Source organism: Eschscholzia californica, unplaced genomic scaffold, assembly GCF_041429995.1.
Source record: "Eschscholzia californica isolate CP2 unplaced genomic scaffold, dmEscCali1.0.p SCAF_2, whole genome shotgun sequence".
Taxonomy (NCBI): Eukaryota; Viridiplantae; Streptophyta; class Magnoliopsida; order Ranunculales; family Papaveraceae; genus Eschscholzia; species Eschscholzia californica.
The window spans coordinates 52,063,287-52,087,698 of NW_028238309.1; the positions used below are offsets into that span (position 1 = coordinate 52,063,287).

Consider the following 24,412-nt stretch of genomic DNA (forward strand, 5'->3'; position numbering starts at 1 on the left):
ATTGACAATTCCCCTCTAAGTGTCACATATGATATTTAGAATTTCTTTAAAAAAATTTCTAGTGGAACACATTCTTAAACACTCTCTTGTTACATGAATGCATTTATTATAGAGAGTCTTAAGAGAGATACTCTAAAGTTAAAGTGTCTACTTGAGTTTGTCGCTTCAGACATTTACTTTAAAATCATGACCTTCAAAGTATCTACATTAATTGGAGAAGGTTTTTTTTACTAGAGTGTCTCTAACCAGCCATATAGGAAAGAGACACTTTAAAGATGTACTTTTAACAACTTAGGATTTATAGAGTTTTTCTTGAGTGTCCAATTGGAGATGTTCTTACAACATTTGTAGTAGAAGCTTTGAATTGAGTGTTACTCGAGATTTAATTCTAAGAACTATTTCTAGTGCAAAACTTAATGGGTTATTTCCCAAATGACCCAACTTTGTGACCAGCTTCCTGCCTAGCCCCTACTTTAGCAATAATTCTCATATGACCCCCTTTTCCCGTTATCTTTAACTTTCTGTTACTCTCTCCCCTCCATCTCATTTTCTCTCTCTGCCACATCATTTCAGCACGCCACATCATCATCTTTACAGGCAGGGGTCGCCGGCCGACCAAATTTTCGGCCGGCGAGCTTCAAAATTTTTTTTCTCTTTCTCTCTCAAATTTTTTTTCTTTTCATTCCTCTCTCTCTAGAACAGATCTAGAGAGAGAGGATTCATCACGAACAGATCTCTGTTCGTGATGAATCTGTTTCTGTTCGTGATGAATCTGTTTTTGTTCGTGATGAATCTGTTTCTGTTCGTGATGAATCTGTTTCTGTTCGTGATGAATCCTCTCTCTAGATCTGTTCTAAAGAAAGAGAGGGGGGAACGAAAAAAGAAAAAAAACAAATTTTTTTTTAGAAAGAGGGAGAGAGAAGAGAGAGAAAAACAAAAAACCGACCCCTGCCGGTGAAGACGATGATGTGGCGTGTTGAAATGATGTGGCAGAGAGAGAAAATGAGATGGAGAGAGAGAGTAACAGAAATTTAAAGATAACGGAAAAAGGGGGTCATACGGAAATTATTGTTAAAGTAGGGGGTCAGGCAGGAAGCTGGTCACAAAGTTGAGGGCCATTTGGGAAATAACCCATACTTAATTTGGGTCTTAAAATGGTGTAACAACATTTAATTCTAAGATGTCATGAGATATTCAATGTTTGATATTTCTCTTAACGCATCTCCAATGCAAAACTCAAAAAAATAAAATCTAATTGACTTATGTGCAAGTCTCAATTGAGATTCTCTTTCTTATATGGCTAAACTGAGTATCTCCAATTCAAGTCATTCTCCAATGTAACACTCAAAAAAGTCTAAATAACTACACATATCACACATACAATTTAATAGGAAAAAGTAGTTGAGATATAAAAACTTTCTATTGTCCTTAAGTTTAATTTGATGACTAGGATGCTTAGATACTCGAATTATACATCAAAAATAAGGGTTTTAATTGAGACATCTTAAAAGTAAATGCTTCTACATAACCTTAAGATCTCAATTGAGTTTTGCATTGGAGAAGTTTTTTTTAAAAAAAACTCTAAAGTCTTAGGTGGCACCTAAGATTTTAAGATTGAATCTTGCAATGAAGATGCTCTAAGGATCTCAATCGTCTACTCAGTATTAAAAAAATTCATCTTGAAAATGATTATTAATTTTACTAAGTTTTTAGAGTGTTGCATAAGAGATGTCTTTGGATTAAAGATCTCAATAGTCTCATCTAGGAAAGAGAATTTCAAGTGTGGGTTAACACATTGAACAATTTGAGTTTTTCGGGTTTTGCGTTGGAGATTCTCTTAGAGCACCAATGCGAAGCTAAAAAAAATTATATTAGTCATGTTTGTCAAGTTTCAATTGTGATTCTCATTACTATGCAGTGAAAAAAGAAATCCTGATTTCTTTGTGTCTCCAATGCATTTTATGCCACACGCTAAAATTATATTGTTACTTTAGTTTATTTTGAAGATATAAGGGGACTTGATGTCCATTGGCTTAGAAAGTATTTAAAATGATGAGTGTCCACCACCCGTTGGTATAGTGGTTGGACACGTACTTTACATACCAGGGGTCTCAATTCGAGTCCCATGGAAGTGGACATTCATGATTTATTTAATTTGATAGATAGAAGTATGAATAAATGGGCTTTCATGTTCCATACAGAATAACCTTAAGGGTCTTTGTATTGCCCTTAGAGCCTAAGATGTCTTTAGGATGGTAGTTATTGAGTTTCTTCAATTCATAATGTAATGACTCTTGAGTCCATATAAAAAGACAGAAAATTGGTCGAAGACCCAGTTTAAAGTTTTTTAAGTTAAAAAGACAATATATTTCTTGTTTGGTTAAACCTCCAATATTTGTATTTTGTTTTGTTAAAAATACAAAATTTTGTATTTTGTTTGTTAAAAATCCAACAATGTTTTTATAACCAATTGTAACTGTTTGGTAAACTGTTGCAATCTTCTTTTTAAAGCAGTTGTAACCCTTTTGCAAACCAGTTGCATTCTTTTCGCAAGTCGTTGGAATGTTTTTGCAAGTCATTGCAATCCTTTTGCAAGTAGTGGCAACCCTTTGCAAGTTATGAAAAATTTCTTGCAAGCAGTTGTAAGTTACGAAAATACCTAGAGTAAAAGACTATACAAAATTGAGTGATCATTTTTCCTCAAAAAAGAAATTTACATGGAATTTAGACCAAATTCCCCAAGAAATGATAAAAATAGAATGTCTTTTTGAGATATCTCTACTAACTATCATAACATAATCGTAGAGATCCAAATTGAGTTTTGCATTGACGAAAGTTTTAAAAGAAAAAGTTTAAAAGTCCTACGTGGCACTCAAAGTTTCTAAGATCCAGTGTTGCATTGGAGATATCTTATCGTTAACACAAGGACTTGTGCTCCTTAACATTTCAACACGAAGAAAGGATTTGCTGAACGGAAAATGGGATAACAAACTAGTACTAGAAGAATATCAATAAACTGTACTTTCTTTATATTTTTCCATGTCCATTTGAAACCCTAAATTTATTTGTTTAATAGAGGTCGAAAAGTTCTGATTTTCTTTTTTTACATGGACTACAAGAGTCATTACAAAGCTCTCGTACATTAAGAAGAGATACTACAAAGATACATTCAGATTAACGAATTGAATAAACACCATAACAACCTGATTTTAAGATATTCTGAACCCTTAAAGGCCACATAATAACCTTTAAAGGTCATCATAACGGCCGTAAAGCCCATCTTTGGACATTTTTGTTTTTGTTGAAATAGACATGAATAAAGAGATAATATGAAATTACACCAAAATTCATGAATTGGTTAAGCACTGTAACAACATGATTTAAGACATCTTTGGGCATTTTTGTTTTTTTGTTGAAATAGACATCTTTGGACTTGATCTTTAAAGGTGATTCTAATGGGACGCCAAGGATAGGTCCAAAGATAAGCCTAAAAAGACTTAAGGTCCAATTATAATGAGGGAAATTTTAAAAGGCCCCCCCGTTTTTGTTAAAAGGCCTCCCCGCTAAATGCGCCCCTCATTATAACCCATTTGGTTATAGGGCCCCCTCTACAAAAGAGCACCTCCTTCATCAATATTTGACCTAACGGCAAAGTTAACGCCGTTAGGTCAAACTTAACCCAAGACCAGAGATGTTGACCACGCCACATCATCATCTTCTCCGGTAGGTCGCCGGCCGGCCAAACTTCCGGCCGGCGACCTTCAATTTTTTTTTTTTTTTTTTTATTCTCTCTCTTCTCTCTCTCTCTCCAAAATTTTTTTTTTTTTTTTTTTTTAACTCTCTCTCTCTCTAGAGATCTAGAGAGAGAGAGAGAGCAGATCCAGATCTGCTCGCAGACCCATTAGAGGTCTGCGAACAGACCTTCAAAAGGTCTGTTCGCAGACCTCTAATGGGTCTGCGAACAGACCTTCAAAGGGTCTGTTCGCAGACCTTCAATGGCTGCACTCTCTCTCTCTCTAGATCTATAGAGAGAGAGAGAGTTAAAAAAAAAAAAAAAAAAAATATTTTTTTGGAGAGAAGAGAGAGAATAAAAAAAAAAAAAATTTGAAGGTCGCCGGCCGGAAGTTTGGCCGGCCGGCGACCTACCGGAGAAGATGATGATGTGGCAGAGAGAGAAAATGAGATGGAGGAGAGAAAATGTGGGTGAAATACACCTTTAAAGGGGGTTTTTTTCACCCATTCAAAGAGGGGGGCCCTTTAACCAAGCTAAGTCAAAGGGTTTTTACTAAGTCAACGAAATCATGGGGAGGCCTTTTAACAAAAACGGGGAGGCCTTTTAAAATCTCCCTTATAATGAAAAGTCCAAAAGGGACTTCTTTGTTTTTCTAATCCTCAATTTAACCTATAATTTATACACCATAACCACCCATTAATTAAGATTTGAACTCATTTTCGAAGTAGTTCTTTTTTTTCTCTTTATCTCTTCTACAACGGGTTTGGTTTTAAAACTAGATCTTTTTGGTTTCAACTCATTTTTTAAAATATGTTTTTCGTCTTCGCTTTCCCACTAAAGCTTTTATTATGTTCTAGTTGGGTTTCAATACTAGAACATAATAGTTGGCCACTCGTGAAGGAGGAATCAACATCTAGTTATTCATAATAGAAGCAATCAAGAGTGTGCCCCTCCCTATAACTACTTAAGACTTGACCATATATATAGAAGGTGACTTCCCTTCTTCCCTGCCACAAATTTGAAAACCAACCTCCAAAAAGAACAAGAGAAACCTTTAATGCACCCCATTATTTGCAGATCTTGGTTCCCCATTATTGGCAGACTTGATTTCCCATTGGTGAGTCTGAGAGATCTCTTCACTGGACAACTATGGAACAATCCCCACTATCAAACAAGGCAACCATGTATTAAGTACATATGTTTGGTGGATAGATGGACCACCCAATATTTTTTTTTTTTTTGTTGAAGGCTGGACCACCCAATATGAAAAGGAAAGATATTAGCATTATATTATTCTGTCAACACTGGTTTCTTCCTATCATATATCTATACTAATGAAAAACTGTCCAAGAAAGTAGTTCCCAATAATATATAAATCATTTATAATTCTTTTGTGATAATAAGAAAGGTTTAGAATAAAAATCTATTATTCTTTTAGAAAATTATTCATTTTCATTGAAATGGTTGTCATAAATAAAGATCTCAGTTCTCGATATTTTATAAGTCGTGAACAAACGTGTCGCGCAGACATGTCAAAACATGCTTATATGATTTGGTATGGCTGGCACACTATGGGCATGTTGCGCAGCACTTTAATGTGTCGTGCCATGTCTCGGTCGTCGCAAGCCACTCCAGCGCTCATGCCTAGTTTATACTCAACCGTAGCTTCCCACAGTGTTTCTCCAAGGTGTGGGACTAAGCGTTTCGAGCATTTGCAATATTTGAAAATTTGAATTTGAGTTGAGCCCAAAAGTTAGTCAGACTGACCCTAACATGGTCAAAGGACTTACCCATTTAGTGAACAGGAACCAATTTCCTGAAATATTTTGCTATAATGACAGTTTGGAAGACAGTTCTAAAGTTTTAAAAGGAATTTTTGGTCTTAGGTCCAATAAATGGCCTTTCATAGCATCATTTGCAAGTGATTGCAAATCACTGCAAATAGTTTGAAGCAATTGGAAACTGTTTGCAAATCATTGCAATCCTTTGCAAACCATATGCAAGCCTTTGTAAACAATGCGCAAACTTTTCCAACTAATGTGCTAGCCTTTGCAATTAATGTACAAGCTGTTGCATGTCTTTGCAAACAGTGTGCAAGTTTTTAGAAGTAGTTTCAAACAATTGCAATAATTTGCAAATTTGAACCAGAAAAGAATCATTTTCCCGTCACAATTTCGATGGAAATTTCGGTTGGTCCAAAAGTGGAAACGTTTCGATCAGTGTGGAATCTTACAAATCTACAGAAATGATAGAAATATGATGCAATTATGTATAACAAGATTATTAAACCATAATGAAGCATAAGAATGATGTTTAACATTATCTATTAGTTTGAGGGAGTATTAACAATTACACAGTTACTTCAGGGGGTAAATTGAGTAACTTTTTGCTATAACACTCAAAAGATAACATTCTTACTGATAATAGTTAATAGTTAACCAACTATGTTAGTTTGAGAAGGTATCGTCAATTACCCACTTATATTTGGGGCGTTACAGATAAAAATCAATTTAGGCAGTTAAGTCAATGCCTAAATCATTCAAATAGCTTTAAAAACCATTATAAACATAACATAGAAATCAAAAGAGATCTAAGAGAAATGAAGATGAAAAAGACGAAGGAAGGGATATGTTTCTAATATCAGTTTCTCCGTTTTTTTTGCTAGATTTCTACTATGTCGGTCGAAATTTCCATCATGTCGATGGAAATTTCGATACTTGCAACAATTTCGGTGGAAATTTCGATCATGTCGGTGGAAACTATGCAGAAAATAGTTGTAGGTGTTATCTCGTGCACCTAATCTCATTTTAGGAAGCGTTTCATGAAATTTCGGGAAACTTCATTCCTCGTTTACAGCTAGGGGTGTACTCGAGTCGAGCTTTTAACGAGCTGCTCGAGTTTGGCTCGACTATTGCTCGTGTTCGACTCGAAGATTAATGATACGAGCTTAACACGAGCCCAAAATCACGCTTGTTTATGTCAACGAGTCGAGCTTGATCATTATTTAGTGTATCCCGAACTACTCGTAAACAGCTTGTTTAACATCAGTGGCGAGGCCAGAAAATTTTATGAGTGGGGGCACGTTTTTTATAGTTAGTGAAAGAATTCTATAGTACACGATCATGGTAGAACCGAAAAACAAATTTTTAACATAATTTTATTTATAGTTTAGATATTCCATGGTAATTTCGATGTACAACAAGTAATATCTAATTTTCTCATAAATATGGTTTGGAGATCTTCCTTCCAACTGGATTCGCAAAAAATATTAAAATAGAAAACATAAGAATGGATGAAGAGACAGTGGTGAAGATTAAGAAAACAATGGTGGAGAAGATGATGTGATCGTAATGGAAGAAAAAGTAAAGATAAAATTTTCTTTCTAATAACATGTTTACTATAACAAAAGTGTAAAAAAACAAGCTTGAAATCCAAACATTCTAGGTGCAAATTGTAGAAAAAAAATGTGTTGCGTGTGTGGGTCGATCCCAAGACCTCCACGATGTAATCCAAGCATTTCACCAGTTGAGCTAGAGAAGGATACTGGTTAAAATGTGGAAATATAGATACATAAGATAGTGGCAAGAGTAATTTAACACATACGAGTCACATTAGGGCCGTGGGGGCATGCGCCCCCACGGGCCCCTATGTGGGCTCGCCCCTGTTTAACATACTATCTATAATAGTGTAGTACATAATCACGTATTAGTATTGAAAGTTGTACATGAAATATCAACCATTAAAAGATTATTGGAATATGAATCATTAATCTTTATTGTTGTACGTGACAAATGATCACTGAAGTATTTTGATAATTTAAGAAGTTTTAATTTGAAGTATTTTGATAAACGAACTTAAAACAATGCGAGCCTTAAACTCTTTCAAACATATACGAGTCGAGCTCGAGAAAGTGGAGAATTACTCGACCGAGCTTGAGCTCGAGCAAATAGTCTAAGACACTAGCCGAGCTTAAACATCTTACTACTCGCATCGGCTCGGCTCGAGTACCACCCCTATTTACAGCGTACCACACCAACCAATTCTTGGGATAGGGCATCCTCCTATTTGGAGCATATCCTATTGTCTCGTAATGAAATGTTAAATTTTTTTTTTTTTGAAACAAAAAGCCTCAATACTTAATAAGCTTGAACACCTTTACCTGAAATCGTGGAGGCTCTCCCAAGAAATGAGAGACTTCCATCCCTTATCCTTAGAGACTAATCGTTCTCGACTCTGATACCATCTATAGCACTCAAATTTTAGCAATTATCGATATTAAACAAACAAATATTTTGCTATAATGACAAGAACATTTTTTTATTTTTTGGCGCCTCAAAACAGGTTTTTTTTTTGTTGAGTTTTGAAGACAGTTCTAAAGTTTTAAAAGGAATTTTTGGTCTTAGGTCCAATAAATGGCCTTTCATAGCATCATTTGCAAGTGATTGCAAATCACTGCAAATAGTTTGAAGCAATTGGAAACTGTTTGCAAATCATTGCAATCCTTTGCAAACCATATGCAAGCCTTTGTAAACAATGTGCAAACTTTTCCAACTAATGTGCTAGCCTTTGCAATTAATGTACAAGTTGTTGCATGTCTTTGCAAACAGTGTGCAAGTTTTTAGAAGTAGTTTCAAACAATTGCAATAATTTGCAAATTTGAAAACAGAAAAGAATCATTTTCCCGTCCCAATTATTTATAACAAGATTATTAAACCATAATAGTTAATAGTTAACAAACTATGTTAGTTTGAGAAGGTATCGTCAATTACACATTTATATCAGAGGCGTTACAGATAAAAATAAATTTAGGCAATTAAGTCAAGGCGTAAATCATTCAAATAGCTTTAAAAACCATTATAAACATAACATAGAAATCAAGAGAGATCTAAGAGAAATGAAGATGAAAAAGACGAAGAAAGGGATATGTTTCTACTTTCTAGTATTAGTTTCTCCGATTTTTTTGCTACATTTCTATATGTCGGTCGAAATTTTCATCATGTCGGTGAAAATTTCGATCATGTTGGTGGAAACTATGCAGGAAATAGTTGTAGGTGTTATTTCGTACACCTAATCTCATTTTAGGAAACGTTTCGTGAAATTTCGGTGAAATTTCGAGAAGTTTCATTCCTTGTTTACAGCTAGAAGTATACTCGAGTCGAGCTTTTAACGAGCTGCTCGAGCTTGGCTCGACTATTGATCGTGTTCGACTCGAAGATTAACAAATACGAGCTTAACACGAGCCCAAAATCACGCTCGTTTATGTCAACGAGTCGAGCTTGATCATTCTTTAGTGTATCCCAAACTACTCGTAAACAACTTGTATGACATACTATCTATAATAGTGTAGTACATAATCACGTATCAGTATTGAAAGTTGTACATGAAACATCACAACCATTAAAAAATTATTGGAATATGAATCATTAATCGTTATTGTTGTACGTGACAAATGATCATTGAAGTATTTTGATAATTTAGGAAGTTTTAATTTGAAGTATTTTGATAAACAAGCTTAAAACAATGCAAGCTCGAGTTCTTTCAAACATATACGAGTCGAGCTCGAGAAAGTGGACAATTACTCGACCGAGCTTGAGCTCGAGCAAACAGTCTAAGAGACTAACCGAACTTAAACATCTTACTACTCGCATCGGCTCGGCTTGGCTCGCATCAGCTCGGCTCTGAGTACACCCCTATTTACAGCGTACCACACCAACCAATTCTTGGGATAGGGCATCCTCCTATTTGGAGCATATCCTATTGTCTCGTAATGAAATGTTAAACATTGTCATGCTTTTGGCATTCTCCTATTTGGAGCATATCTTATTGGGAACACCTTTACCTAAAATTATAGAGGCTCTCCCGAAAAATGAGAGACTTCCGTCCCTTGTCCTTAGAGACGAATCGTTCTCTGCTCTAACACCATCTATAGCGCTCAAGTTTTAGCAATTATCGATATTGTTTCCGCTTTCCAGACCTAGACCCAATTGGTACAGGGTTTTGTTTCTGGGGAAAGATTCACAAACCCAACCAGAAGACCTTCGGCACTTGCAGAACTTGAGCAAGCACCTAGATCACAATCTAATTACTGTACAACTAGTATGAATCCCCTAAGAACGCTCCTAAAATGCCTCCTCATCATATAAGATGGTACCTAAGATATAAATACGCCTATAGAGCCAAGTAAAAGTAAGAACAAAAATTACATTAATTAACTTCTCATTTTCTCAGTTTCATTTTTGTTTTTCCGTCTTGCAGATTCTAGCAGTAGTTCTCTATTTAAACTATCGGCCCTATAATTACATTTACAGCTTTCCTCAAAAATGAAAATTTTAACAAATAATGAAAAATCACCTGGGTACTCGAGTGACGATGTAATGACCTTTCTCCAAATCGTATACTGTCTTTAACTGCGGTTTCCGCCATTTTGTTACATAAAATGCTGCTAGAACTGAGAATAATAGAACAGCAAATAGCGAAAAGTAGGTTACTGAATCATTCCCAATGATAACACCCAAGTTTTCTGGTTCTAATTCTTTTAGTGGCTCCTCTACCGTTTGAAGAATGAATGCTCCTAATGTCCAATCGATGGGTATGTTTCCAGCTTGATTCGCGAACCCTATCCTGCAATAGTATTTTTCCATTATTATTGTTCATCCCGAATCCATGTTTTCAGTAAAAATTTGAGTTCCTAATATTTCATCTCAAGAAGAGCAATATAAAGCATACACCAAAAATGAGACTACACAAAATATTATGGAACTGCGAGAGATGTAGCTGAAGCATGATCAGTCAATACAAATAAGATGCATAAACTCAAATCAAGAGGTTCAAAAGAACTCGGGAGAGAAGAAGAGTTGAAAAGTAGACTCCAAAGTCGTAGTTAAACAGAAAAATATCCAGTTCACATCTAACAACGATGACAATAAAAAGAACATTTGCATCAAATATTGACAGAAATAACGAGAAACAAAAAATTAGATCCCGCTAGCTGGACTAGGACACAAGATGAGAAACATATGCATTCCCAAGACTTGAGAAAAGTTACCAACAATAGTACATTCACTCATACCAGGGAGCAAAAGATAAGTACCTCTTATCGTCCATAGGGATTCCAAGACCATCATGCAAAAGTGCAACAATATATGCAGAAGAAAAACAGTATCTCAACAAATCCAATTCGTCGATGCCATGGTGTTCCTCTTTCAGTTTCTCCCAGTCATCTTCACAGTAGTGCTTTCCAGCAGCCTCCATTTCTGCAAGAGAAGCTCCGGGGACAAGACCAAAGAACTGCGAAAGATTCAAGAAACCAAGCATCCAGTTCATGGAGTTGCCACAGAAAAATTTAAACGTACACAACAAGGGAAGTATTATATACAGCATGAATAATCCCTTCTTTTCTTTATTTCGTTTTGTTTACACCATCGTCATCATCGAATACTGAGCAATCAGAAGGGGAACATGCCAGCAGCATTATCCCTCAGCATAACTAGCTTATGAATCAGATCCAACATGGAGTTGGGTCAACAAGCCTCGGAATCATACACTATTATGATATGATTTTACATCAATTACTTTAAGTATTCGGTTTAGCCATTAAATATCACCCATTGTAATGTTATGGAGGTGGCTGAGATACAGAAGTCATTGTCTCCCTCAAGGGGAGTGACATACAGATAGACGGTAGTCATTTGGAAAATTCTATATTCGTCATGGACATGGAAACCAATCCTACTTGTGTAAGTAAAAGATGGCGGATTTTAATAGACAATAAGGAGAAATCGAAATGTTTCCAGAATAAACTTTTAGAGGGAAAATAAAAGGCACAAACAACATCAGGTACGAACCTCTGAAGTATAAAAGAAGTTCTCGGGGAGAATGGGTCTGCCTCGCAATTCAGGCAAGAAAGATGAAGCTATTTTACAAGGAGGATGCAAGCATTCATCTGCATGAATATATGAGATAATAATCAGGATTTGAAATTTTCTTCAAAGCGTGGCACGGAAAGTCAACAATCAGTTGGTTTCTCAACACGTTATAGACGTGGTGCTGCCCAAAATGATTTCTCTCAAATCATGTGGTGTCTCAAATAGAAGAGTGAAATCGGGTCACGGGAAACAAACAATTGACATAAGACTAATGTTCTTACATGGTAACATGCAAGAACATTAATTGTGTAGTTTTAACAAGAAAATACATAATATAACCATCAAATTACACAATATTTCCATCATATCCATTAATTTTTAATCATTTTTGCACAAACCAGAATATTTGGTTTCTAAGCGAACAGAAATGTATACACTGAAAATCTGTAACCGAAATGAATGATTTCGGTTTCCAAGCAAAAACCAAATAATATACAGATATAATTCTTACATAAAATGATGTAGCCAACTGCTCCATCTAGAGGCTGACGGAAACCTTAGTTCCTCTAATTAGTATTTAGTATTAGTATATTTTGTTGGATACTTGCATTCCAATTTATATTAACTTTACGAAGTTTAACTAGGCAAGGGTTTCTAAAACCTCTAGCCTACCCGATCCTTATATATAGGATTGGTTCCTTGTTCATTTTCATTCACTAATCAATATACAAACACCTCTGTTTGCTACTTTCCCTCTCTTTGATCTCTTTTATTCCCTATACTCCCTTCATTTGTTCTACTTTATCGTTCTTCCTCAGTTGCTTTAGTTTTCGTTCTTAAACCACTAACTATCTAAAATCAGAGGGAGATAACATATTCACTTTAAGGATGAAATATAATTGTAAGTAATCTAATTTTGTATTTGCTTCACAATATTTACTAGATAAGTACAAATTACTTTAGAATAAGAATGTACCTAAAGTTTGAAAATTTAGTAATTAATGGATATGACAACACTTGCTAACTAATAATATTCCCAAGTCCAAATTAAACATTTCCGAATCTAAATTAGACTTTCTCTAATCAGTACCTGACATGGCAAAAGTACAAATCAAGAATGTCCATATTACATCAGTAAGAATTTGGCATTGGTGTGTGATTTATGTGGTTCATTTGTTATTCAGACAGTAAAACAAATTCTTTTCATATGGCTCCATTACACAAAAGAGCATGATACTAGTGCAGTTACTTTGTACAGTTTGATACATTTAGAAGATATAAAGCTTCAGAATTGGGAGCTGTGGAGCAGTCATGCATTAGATGCACATTTCGTATAGTGATTTTCACATGACTAGATTTCAGTTTGCTGGCAGCACAATCATAGATGGGATTTTTCAAGATTCATGCACTACTAATCCCCATCTCAATAAAAATATAACGATGCAAAAACAAGTCATTCACAAAAGAGTGCTCGTATCAGCTGGTCACACCTTTTGACCATCGTAAGTTTTATGCGCAGCTGGGTGTTTCTATGCAGCTGATGTTTCATGTTTCTATTCTAATTGCATTAATGTTAAACAGACTCAGGGAGAAGAAAACATTAAACGAAAGAAATAGCATTAAGCTTTTAATATATCAAGAGGGCATGTTAAAGAGCTCATGGTTCGGGAAAAGCAAAAAGTGATACCTTTTTCTTTATGTAGCAACGCCAAAGCTTTGGATCTGCATTCAGAAAAGTTGCCTACTGAGTAGGGTGCCAGAAGTTCCTTATCACTCGCATTCAATGTAATAGAAGAACTCAAAATTCGGCCATATCCTTTAGGAATGCATGGACTAACAATTCCCTTAAGAGAACCAGAAGCTGCATATTTATCAAAGAACCCTTAGAAGTCATATAGGTTTTACATGAATACCGATGGATGAAATCCGCGTGAAAATAATGCTTACTGCGTACTGCTTTCAGATAACATAGGCATGTCTAAGAAACTCTCGAAGGTCAAACTAATACAAACAAAGATTTTAGCCCAAAGTTACTAGAAACTCAGTCCCATTGCTTACCACCATATTGTGTTTCAAATCATGCGTCCTGGTTTTTGGTACTTCAGCACCAAGAACTTTAAATTTGGGGTATCTAAAACACCAGCAATAATTTGCCCAAATTATATTATAAACAGCTACAGCTTTAACTAGGTGAGTATTTAACGATAAGATCAGTTACGAACTTACAGTGTTGATTTAAGTTATATGGAGATGGAAATGCTTGAGTGTAGATAGATATCTATTGTATAAGCAAAATAGAAAATATATATAATGTTTACGAAAGAGTTTCAAACATCCATGTTACTTGAAGATGTATATGGTATACCCCAAGCGGACCGCATAATGAACATGATAACGCAAACCGGTATCCATCCCGGAGCCTTCAGGCTTCAAGTAATGTTGGTATAGCATACACTAGTTTTGTTAGTGTAAGAGTGCTCAGATCATAATCTTATGAACAATTTCTGCCCCTATTTCAGCCCCAATTAATTCATCCAGCCTAAAAGTATACCATCTCAAAAGCCAATCTAATGATTCCTGACCAAATTCAGTTTCTTTTCAAGAATTAACCTACATGAAAGATGTGACAGATGGTATGTCAGGTACTTCATCTGTTAGCTTGTATTATAGGAACTCTAACATGGATAAGTACACTCAAGTGACTTAACTGATCTCTCTATGGTGCAAACAAATCCATCCTAAGGGCGAAGTTGTTGAAAAATCCATCAATATATAATTTTTTTGGATTGTTAAACATGTTAATAACAGGAAGAATGAAAGAAATATATGAAAAAACTGACAACCAAAACCATTAGTAACTAACTTCATGTATAATTCCAGAAAAATATTTACGAAACTTAAATCACCTACATGAGGTCAAAACATTAGAATTGTGTAGAGATTTCCATGTTGCATCCTGCACAAGTACAAAGATCAAATGAGAATATGAGATATGTTAAGGAACCTTCACACATATAACAGTTTATTAAAAAAAGGGCTAAAATTCAACATGACCAAAAGACTATAGGAGTTCAATAGCATTGTGAATGTTCTACTACTTGCAGTGATAAACATTTAAACTTCCACCTCCTCATGATAATAAACCTACTTTGCTATACATGCATCAGCAGATGAAGAAGCACCAGGTAAGGATCTTACTCTTAGTATACTGAAAATAAAGATTGCGTTTTCACCACGTAACATGAATAACTGGCAAGGATATCGGTGTCTGACACCAAATAGGTGATTGGAAGAGGCCAGTGTGAACATGCATGCACGCAAACACACATACACATATATATACATGGTTTGGTGTCTTGGTTATTAGATCTTTGCTTCTATATGTTTTTTTTAATTTTGGACAAATCATTGTAAAATATGCAGAAGACTTCAACCTAGAGAAACAATGTAGTATTTTGAGGTCCTAACATGATTGCTATGCAAGCTACAGTGTCAACGGGTCTAATACAATGATCTGAATATCTGATACGGAATGTTCCATATGACATATGCAACATATATTCCGCCTTTACCTCATGATTTACCTGCTGAGAAATTTAAAACCCTTAGGGGGCGTGTATGCTTCGGTGGAATTTAGTTGTTGCAAGAAACTATATTAGTTTCCATGTCAAATGGAAAGAAATATTTCACCAGTTTGTAAGTATTCATGTTTACCAAGATGCTACGTATTTGGAGAAAAAACTAATGGAATTAAAATCTTAGTGATTGACTTGGTTGAGGCATTCACATATTTTAAATCCAAATCAAAATTTTCTACAGAGAATAACCATAGTACAGGTTATTATCTCAACCGGAAGACATAAGTGAAACCACATAAGTTTTCGACTTGAGGACGAGCAGAGAGATGCGCTAATCTGTAAATCTCATAAATGATAAACCTTTCAAAAGCTCAGATCTAGGTATGAAACAAGAATGTTTGCTCAACAACCCCAATATGCGTGAATCTAACTCAGAATTACGTCAAAACCAATCTTCACAGCGAGCTCCTTCCTTTGACGCAAGGGAACTTAACCATATAAAGTTGGCAATAAGTTGCAGATATAGAGATTAGCTTTAAATATATCTCAGCACCACCCATAAACCGTAAATCTAACAAGAAAAACGATAATCCCAAAATCTTTTTTCTTCCATCTTAAAGAACACAAGATCGTTGGTCGGCAGCGTTGAGAGATTAGTAAGATTGAGAGAGAAAGAGTGAGAGAGATGGGAGAGGAAATGTCATATATAGTGCAGTTCAAGTGACAAGAACACAAAAAGAAGGTTCAAATTTTCCGACCTGACAAGGAGAACACATCTCGTCGTGGTCATGGCTGTGAATCTACTACAACAGGAAAACACAAAATGCAGGTAATGTCTTATTTCACCATGGAATACAAAATGCAGCCCCTTTTTCATATGTTCCAACCTTAGACAAGTTTGAATTTCCCTACTAACCAACTTCCGCAATCTGAATGAATAAATATAAATTCCTATAACGTTATGAACTATTGATAGCCGAACGCAGACAGATCCGATAGTGCAATTTGTAGGCGGCACCAAGAGAAAATGACAGTAGAATGATTCTACAGTCATGTTCTTTTACCAACATCAAAAACACCGTAAGAGTTCAGAAATATCTGAATTGAACGACTCCATTGGAGGAATGAAGTACTGTAGCTACTAGCAGTAGCAGATGATCTAATTCTACAGTTTGACGAAGCAGCACAGTCACAGTCAATTTAGACAGACTTGTAATGATCCAAATGATTTTCTCGCAACCAAATTATTCAAAATATGTACCGGAAATTAATCAGGGAACAGAAAATACAAGTCAAATAAGAAGAAAAAACCAAAATGGGAACAATTTATAAGTGAATCACCTGACTATAATGAACGGTGGATTGGACATAAAGATTGTAAGTAACTCCAGCTAATTTTACCATTCGTGAAAATTCCATTGGAGATGGTTCTTTCAAAGCAAATGCAACCTAAATACAGAAGCAAAACCAATTCTGTTTCAACAAGAATCAAGATAACCCTCAATATTAAGAACATCATATGGATTGGATTCATTAGAAAGTACTAAGTGCTTCTTGTCTGAGTGGTGAAAGGTCTGAACTATTATACAACAAGTATACGTGATTCGTCACTTTAACCTTGTGCAGTTGTGCCTTCACTGGTTACCAACGTTTTTTGTTCAGACATTGTTAATCGGTAATCAATGATTTTTGGGTTTCACACAAAAATCAACAAAATATGGTTGATGACTTAAAAGGGTTTCCATACGGTTGCATCAAAGAAAGACTAATATGTGCTATGACTTGTTCGATTAGACTACTAAAGTACGATTACCTAGGTTATTTCAAAAGAATCCAGTCACTTCAGGCTAGAAACACATTTGAGGCCTGAGGGGAGCAGAAAAATGAAGTCGCACCCCCTACATAATACATGAAACTTTCCATTAGCCAAAGACTACTTTAGGTGGACAAGGTCCATTGGACTTCTACATTAGGGTGCCAACACTTGCAGCTTCTCAGCCAACTGAGCTACAAGTTCCTACCAAAAAGTCTACTATCATTTCACTGTAATTCACATTCAAATAGGACAAGTGGGAAGAATTACAGTAGGCTACAAGGAAACGAAACGAATTAGACCTGTACAGAAGCCCCACTAATTTCAACTATCCCTGTGGTTTCCTGAGGGTCGCCTCCTAAAGTTCCAAGAGCATAGTTTGCAGCCACCCAAGCATACAGACCTTCACCTTGACCTGAATCAATATCTCACTAGATGTCAGTCGCTGACTGACCATATGTCAACAAATTATTACAACTCTACTAGAAATCATATTTTACCTCAGAAGCGATGTCATTCATAAAAAAAGAAATGATCAGATTATCAGACACAATGACAGGATGTAAATATAAGAATAAATGATAATAACATTGCTCTGTGTGAATATGACCCAGTTACATCTTCAGGAATCAACACTTAACTACTAGACCTGGAAACTAGCTAGGAAAGAGCAATTACAACAATTAATTGATGTGTTTCAGAAAAGTAGTTACAAGGAAGTATTCTTAATATGCGAAAGAAAAGGATATATTGCCGAAATACTGTAGCTGAAATCTGACAATTATCGAACATATAAGATTAACTTCACCGGCCTGTTAAGTTTGTAATGCATAATCATATCACTTTGTTAACGGTATGGTAACCGTATCATCCACCTCAGCTACCTACTAGCAAAACACATAAGACTAACCTTACTGGCCCATCACACACTTATTCTCAATGCCACCCTGAGAACGCCTCGTCTCGAAAATTCCTTTTACTAGTCCACTTGGGTCTACGTCTAAATAAGCACTTAAGTGTTAAATCTATTATGCATTGTCTTGTTTCCGTTTGTTCTAGAGTTATGTTCATACCACAAGAAACGTCTAAACTACTACTATTAATAAATTTATCGGGCATTGAATTCGTATTTCTACTTTTCAAGTTGTCCTTGTTCTAAACCAAAATGCAGACTCCATTTACTAAAGAAGACTCTAAATCACATTTTTCAAAGATTTAAAATCACACAAACCTGTTAATAGAGATGCCCATTCATTTTCAAAAAGAAACCCTGAAGATCTCAAAACCCGTCTGCACGATTCTAAAATCGCCTTACTTTCATCCAAACCAACTCCACTAAGCCCTTCTGATGCCATCAACCAAACCTTAGTTTCCTTCCACTCAGCTTTTGGTATATTTTTCTTAGCAAAGACCAATAGCCGTGAAATTGTACTCCCAGCACTATCAGGATCATCAGCGAATTCAACCAATGCTGGTCTTACCTTCAAAGATTTCGAACCTTTCCCATCAAATCCAACAAATGGAATCCTTCCTTCATTAAGAAACTCAAATACATGAATCCTTGAACCTGTATTACCAGCATCAATGATGATTCCAAAACCTTTAGGTCTTGATTCATCGAATTTAGATGATTGATGAATTCCTTTAGCGATTATGAATAAGTAGAAAAGAAATGGAATTATTAACAGTGATGCACCAAGAATCCACCATTTTTCACGAGATTTAGATGAAGAGATCTGTGATGATTTTGTGAAAGGTGATGAGAATGAGTGCATTCTAGGGTGAAGTTGTGTTCTGTGAGGAGGAATGTATGTAGTGGAAACCCTAGGTTGAAGGTTAGAAACATCCATGACAATGAAAAAGAGATTGATTCTGGTGAAGAACGTGTGGAGTGAGAGTAACTAAATCGGAATTTCTCTCACATCTCGATACTGTTTCGATCCAAACAGACACCAATTCGAACAGATTCCGGCCAAAATCTCTCTCTAGTTGAACTCTCCCTCTCTCTCTCGTCACTTTCTCTCTCTAAAACGAAGTTGTGTGAGAGAAGTTTAACTTTCCGACTGATACAGATCGTTCTTTCAGGTTTTTCAACTCGAGGTTAGTTAGTATATGATCGACTCATTGATATCTCTCGAAAAGCTTTTGATTTGGATCCGGCTTTTCTTATTGTTTGATTGTAATAAGTTTAAAGAAAGGTGGAAATAATCTCCATTATGGAAAAGCACTTTTTTTTTTGGAGTAATTTAATAATTATTTTCTTTAAAAACTAGTACAAGGAAAAATAATTTCTTTTCCATTTTGTTTGCAATTTTTTCTAGTCGACTCACCCCACCACCGCACCATGAAGTTGTTGAGAGATTCTTCTTCTTCGCCGTCAATGATTAGTTTTTGTCAAAGTCAATTCGTCAACATGAGAGGTAAAACCTTAATATATTGTCACTTTTTTCAAGTTGTGCAACGGAAGTTTGGAGAGGGAGAACCCAAGCACTCCAGCAGCAAATGGAGAAAAACAATGGAAGAATGGCGTCGAAAAGCGATGGGCTGGGCTAGGGTTTTCACTTATTTAAATTCGCAACCATTAACCAAAGTAGGGGTGGGAATTCTACCCGAAAGCCCGATACTCGTCACGTTTACCGCGCCCGACAATGTCCATGGACGCCCGCGCCCGAAGATGGGTACTATCCACCCAGCCCGATGATTTTTCGTGGGCGGGCTCGGGTGAAAAGCTCTGCCCGCCACCCCGCCCATACCCGAGCCCGATATGCTCACCCGACGGGTGCCAATAGATGCCAATCACTTTGAGTGTCGATTATACTTCACTATAAAGCCCAAAGTAGATTTAAGGTTTCTCCCCAGATATATAAACTACACATTGAAGCAACCCTCATAGTTTACCACATTGAATCTGAAAAATTCGGTAGCATAGAGAGAGAAAAAGAATCTACGTTGTCTCTCTAGCCGTTTCTCTCTTATTTACTAGACCTTCTTGTGCCAACCTTCTTTTCTATTAAATAAGTTATTGGGATCATCTTCCATCTCTACGTAGTGGTCAAATTTTAAGATTATTTTGATGCGAAGGAAGAACAAAGAAGAACTAATGTAACATACAAAGACAAGAAAAAAAGTGGAAGACAACCAAGTCTCATGTTTGCATATATAGATCTATATCAGTTGTTGATTTCTTATGTTACGGAATCTGGGTATTTCTTTCATTCTTGATTTATAAGTTTTGTAAAGATTTGGTATCAATTTGTTTAGAGAAGCTTATTTGATCAATATCAAATTCTAGAGTTTCCTAATCTGGTAGAAAAATATCAGATAAAGAAACCCGATGCCCGATTTGCCCGAAGCCCGACTTGCCCGATGCTTTAGTGGGCTTGGGCGGGCTTTGATCATAGGAGATTTCAGAAAAGCCCGCCCGAATCGGCCCGAGAACTCGAGTGGGCAGAGGAGAAACTTACTCGACCCGCCCGAGCCCGACTCAGAATCACCCGCGGGTGCCCATACCCGCCCGATTCCCACCCCTAAACCAAAGGTATAGATCCCATTCCCTCCCATAGTTCCAATTACTTTGATTCCTAGGGCTCCTCTTTATTTTTTTGTGTTTTTTATTCTTTATGCTTAAGGGGGTCAATTTTGTGTTGTGTTAAGATACTTGTGATAGACTAGCCCTATTAAACAAAAAATCTTATAGATATGATCTTTGAAAGATTACCTAGAGTTTGGTCATTTTCCAAAAAACCATGGGTTATTTCCCAATTAGCTCCCAACTTTGTGACCAGCTTCCTGTCTAGCCCCTACTTTATCAAAAATACCCAGATAACCCCATTTTTTAGTTACCGTTATAACTCCGTTAACCAGTCATCACATCTCTCTCCTCCATCTCATTACATCTCTCCTCCACCTCACTTTCTCACCTCCTCATCGTCTTCACCGCCAAAGTCTCCCGCCGGCCAATTTTCCGGCCGGCGACCTTCAAATATAAAAATATATATATATTTTTTATCTGTTCTCACTCTCTCTAAAAAAAATATTTTAAAATCTCTCTCTAGATCTGGTGATAAAATAAATAAATTATTTAAAGGAGAAATTTTTTAAACAAGTTCTTTTTTTTTGAGAGAGAGGAGAGATAAAATAAATAAATTATTTTTTATATTTGAAGGTTGCCGGCCGAAAAATTTGTTGGTCGGAGACTTTCGCCGGTGAAGACGATGAGATGGCGAGAAAGTGAGGTGGCAGAGAGAGGTAATGAGATGGAGGAGAGAGAAATGATGATTGGTTAACGAAGTTATAACGGTAACTCAAAAAGGGGGTCATCTGTGTAATTTTTGATAAAGTAGGGATTAGGCAGGAAGCTGGTCACAAAGTTGGGGGCTATTTGAGAAACAACCCAAAAACTATTTTAATATTCTGAAATCAACTGGAAGTGTAACTTAAGTTAATGATCGGGCAAATACTTAAGAAAATTACCCAATCAAAAAAGTAAACTGAATCACCGATATGACACCAAATAAACAAACACCATAATAGGTTATGTGATTAGCATATGAGACCAGGGGGTGAAGAATATGAAGACTAATATCCTGTATGTTTGTCCTATTAAGGTGTAGAGAAACATTGGTTTTACTTTCTTGTTTTTTTTGTTGAATGTTGTACTTTCTTGTTGTTGGAATTGATGTGGTAATAAATTTTTTTTTTTTTTGATGAAATGATGTGGTAATAAATTTGATAGATTGTATTTTGACTACTACTTCATTGTTATTTTCTTATTTAGTGTTTGTGATATGCTTGTTACTAAATTAGGTAGAATATGTTACTTTGGTTTTCTTTATCAATATATGAAGTTTTTTACTCATTCAATTTTATGTTTTCGTATATTCTAATTAGAAATATACATGTATCTGAGATGAATCATTGAGAACATATTGTAGTCACTAAAAAGTACTTTTTTAGTTACAATTTTAGATGTTTTACATGTATCAAAGTAGAATTTTAATTCTCATAAAAAAAAAAGAAGAATTTTAATTGTCAAAAAAAAAAGTAAAATTTTTATTTAAGTGATTTTTCATTATATAAATTGTGAACTTTAAGTCAAGGACTGGCTCTGCCTCTTCTCTTTCATGTGGAAATCTCCCGGCTAGAGTCAATCACCTAGATTAACTGTTATAAGAATGGGACAAACATGAAGTTGGTTATAGAATAGGGGGAGGGCAATGAGCCTTCTTTCTATCGGAGGAAAGGTCCAAAACCACCTCTCTTTACTTTCTTTCTCACCACCAAAACAAACCTATAAGCTAAGAGCATCTTCATTGGGACACTCTAATAAACACTCTAAAAATCTAGTTGTCAAGTGTCAAATAAAGATTCTCTTTTCTAGTGTCAATATAGAGACACTCTACATTTGTTTGGTCTCCAATGGAGATCTCTAAAATTTCTTACTTAATACACATGTCCCTCTTCAATTCAATAGATAAAAAGTAGTTGAAAAGCAAAGTTTTCTATTGGTTGAAATAATAAAGTAACACTTAGAGAGTCTCAAGTAGACACTCTCATTTTAGAGATTCTCTCTCTAAACACTCTATAATAAATATGTCCAACTCATAATAGAGTGTGTAACAAAGTGTTCCATTGGAGATGATTTTTTAACCAAAACTCCAAAAAGTCATATGTGGCACTCTAAGTGTTAGAGATTGAGCGTCCCATTGGAGATGCTCTAAAGGGAAATACTAAGCGTCCAAAACCACCTCTCTTTACTTCTTTTCCCACCACTTTTGATTCCTTGAGTCACACGGTTAAAAGAATCAGATCAAAGTTAAATTTTGAAAAAATGTTGTCTTTCAATGAAAATTGAGACTTTAAGTCAAAGATTTTGTCATTGTAGCACTAAGAAAAAAACCATCTTCTCTCTCTCCTATTTTATTATATCTTCGCTCTCATTTGCTTCTTAAGTCGTTTATGTCCTCTCTTTTCATTTTAAGTAATCTCTCTCTCACGTTCGTATATCAAAATTTCTTATGGAACTAATTGTTTGGCTTTATTTTCTAGTTTCAGCAGCCAGAGACAAAGGGATATATGTGTGGGAAGAGAAACCATCAAACTCGTTCAACAAAAAAAGAAACCATCAAACTCCTAAATCCCTCAAAGAACAAGTCATTGGAAAAATTCATAACAAAGGAATAGGAAGAGCAAATATTAAATGGATTTTTGAGGGAGAGGACCAAAAAAAGCCCTCCCAATAAGACCCAGCCCCACTGCAGCGTGTCAATTAGCCGCAGGTCCTAAAGCCAGAAAAGGACGGTCAGTGACAACTTTCCTTTTCCTTTTTCTTTTTTCCTTCCTGGAATACCCTTGTGCCGTACATAATAGATCTTTCCTTCCTTTTTCTTTTGGAAAGAAATCTATGGAGAGATTTTCTTTCTTTCTTACTTTAAATTTCATTTCCTATATTTCTTACTATATTTTCATCACCATTTTTATCAATTTCTTATTTCTCTCTCTGTAATTTTTTTTGCAGAAATCTTACTTTCTCTCTCTAAATTTTTAGTTGAAATCTTCCTCTTTATCTCTTTGGTAACAACTTTTTTCTTTAACAATGATTTTTGATATAGTGAATATGGTGAAGAATGATGATTTAGTGAAAGTTTAATGGGGAAGAAAACTTTTTTATTCAACATAGATTCATGGGTTTTGGAGAAATATCAGATTTGGATTCAGAAACAGAGCTTCTATTGAAGAGAGATTCGTTTCATTTTTTTTATAAAGATTGATCACCAACCAATTTAGATTATGATCTTGGAGAGGGTTTCGTTAGTTTTAGAGAAGATTCATTACCAAGTTTAGATCTGGTATTTTTCTTTTGGGTGAAGACCAAAGAGGTTTAGATCAAAGAGGTTTAGATCAAAGAGGTTTAGATCTAAATTCAAGACCCTAATTTCATTCTTATTAATTGATTTGTAGGATTGAAATTCTTTACATGTGTGAATCAAAATTGTTTCATATATGTAAATGAAATTTTCTGATACATTTGATTATGATATTGAGAATGTTTTTTACGTACAAAGTTGTTTTTTTTTGTTGAAGATGATGATGATAAATGTTAGTTTTAGAGGAGATTCATTACCAAGTTTATGAGGAAATGTAATGTACATTCCTCAGTTCCCACTACATTTTATCGTTCCCGGTCAGTTCCCACGTTCCCTTGTTATGTGGAAGTTTAGTGTACATTTTTTAGTTTTCTTCGTCTTATATTTCTATCTTTTTCCTTATTTTGTGAAGGTTGCAACGTGAAATCTTTTTCTTGAACAGAGATTCATGGATTTTGGAGAAATTTCAAATTTAGGTTTAGAAACAGAGCTTATAGTGAAGAATCAAGATTTGATAAACATGTAATAGTGAAGAAATCAGATTTAGAGTTACTTCC

The 24,412-nt window shown here is 35.5% G+C and overlaps 1 protein-coding gene across 1 annotated transcript; it reads right to left on the reverse strand.

Annotated features, from left to right (window-relative positions):
• Positions 1–9,914: 9,914 nt before the first annotated feature.
• Positions 9,915–19,263, reverse strand: LOC147558870 (putative apyrase 6). Its single transcript, XM_086660594.1, has 8 exons — positions 18,221–19,263; positions 17,292–17,404; positions 16,518–16,625; positions 14,509–14,554; positions 13,286–13,459; positions 11,578–11,675; positions 10,824–11,020; positions 9,915–10,354 (listed from the first exon to the last, which is right to left on the reverse strand). Exons 1-8 carry the CDS (start codon positions 18,837–18,839, stop codon positions 10,081–10,083), a joined length of 1,629 nt encoding a protein of 542 aa, XP_086516720.1. The 5' UTR covers positions 18,840–19,263; the 3' UTR covers positions 9,915–10,080.
• Positions 19,264–24,412: the final 5,149 nt, after the last annotated feature.

Excerpts from the sequence above, each read along its gene's own strand:
- LOC147558870 (XM_086660594.1), bottom strand. The coding sequence starts at position 18,839 with ATGGATGTTTCTAACCTTCAACCTAGGGTTTCCACTACATACATTCCT. Across the intron at positions 17,405-18,220 it reads ATGGGCATCTCTATTAACAG|GTCAAGGTGAAGGTCTGTAT; the intron begins GTTTGTGTGATT and ends ATATTGATTCAG. Across the intron at positions 11,676-13,285 it reads GTTGCTACATAAAGAAAAAG|ATGAATGCTTGCATCCTCCT; the intron begins GTATCACTTTTT and ends ATATTCATGCAG.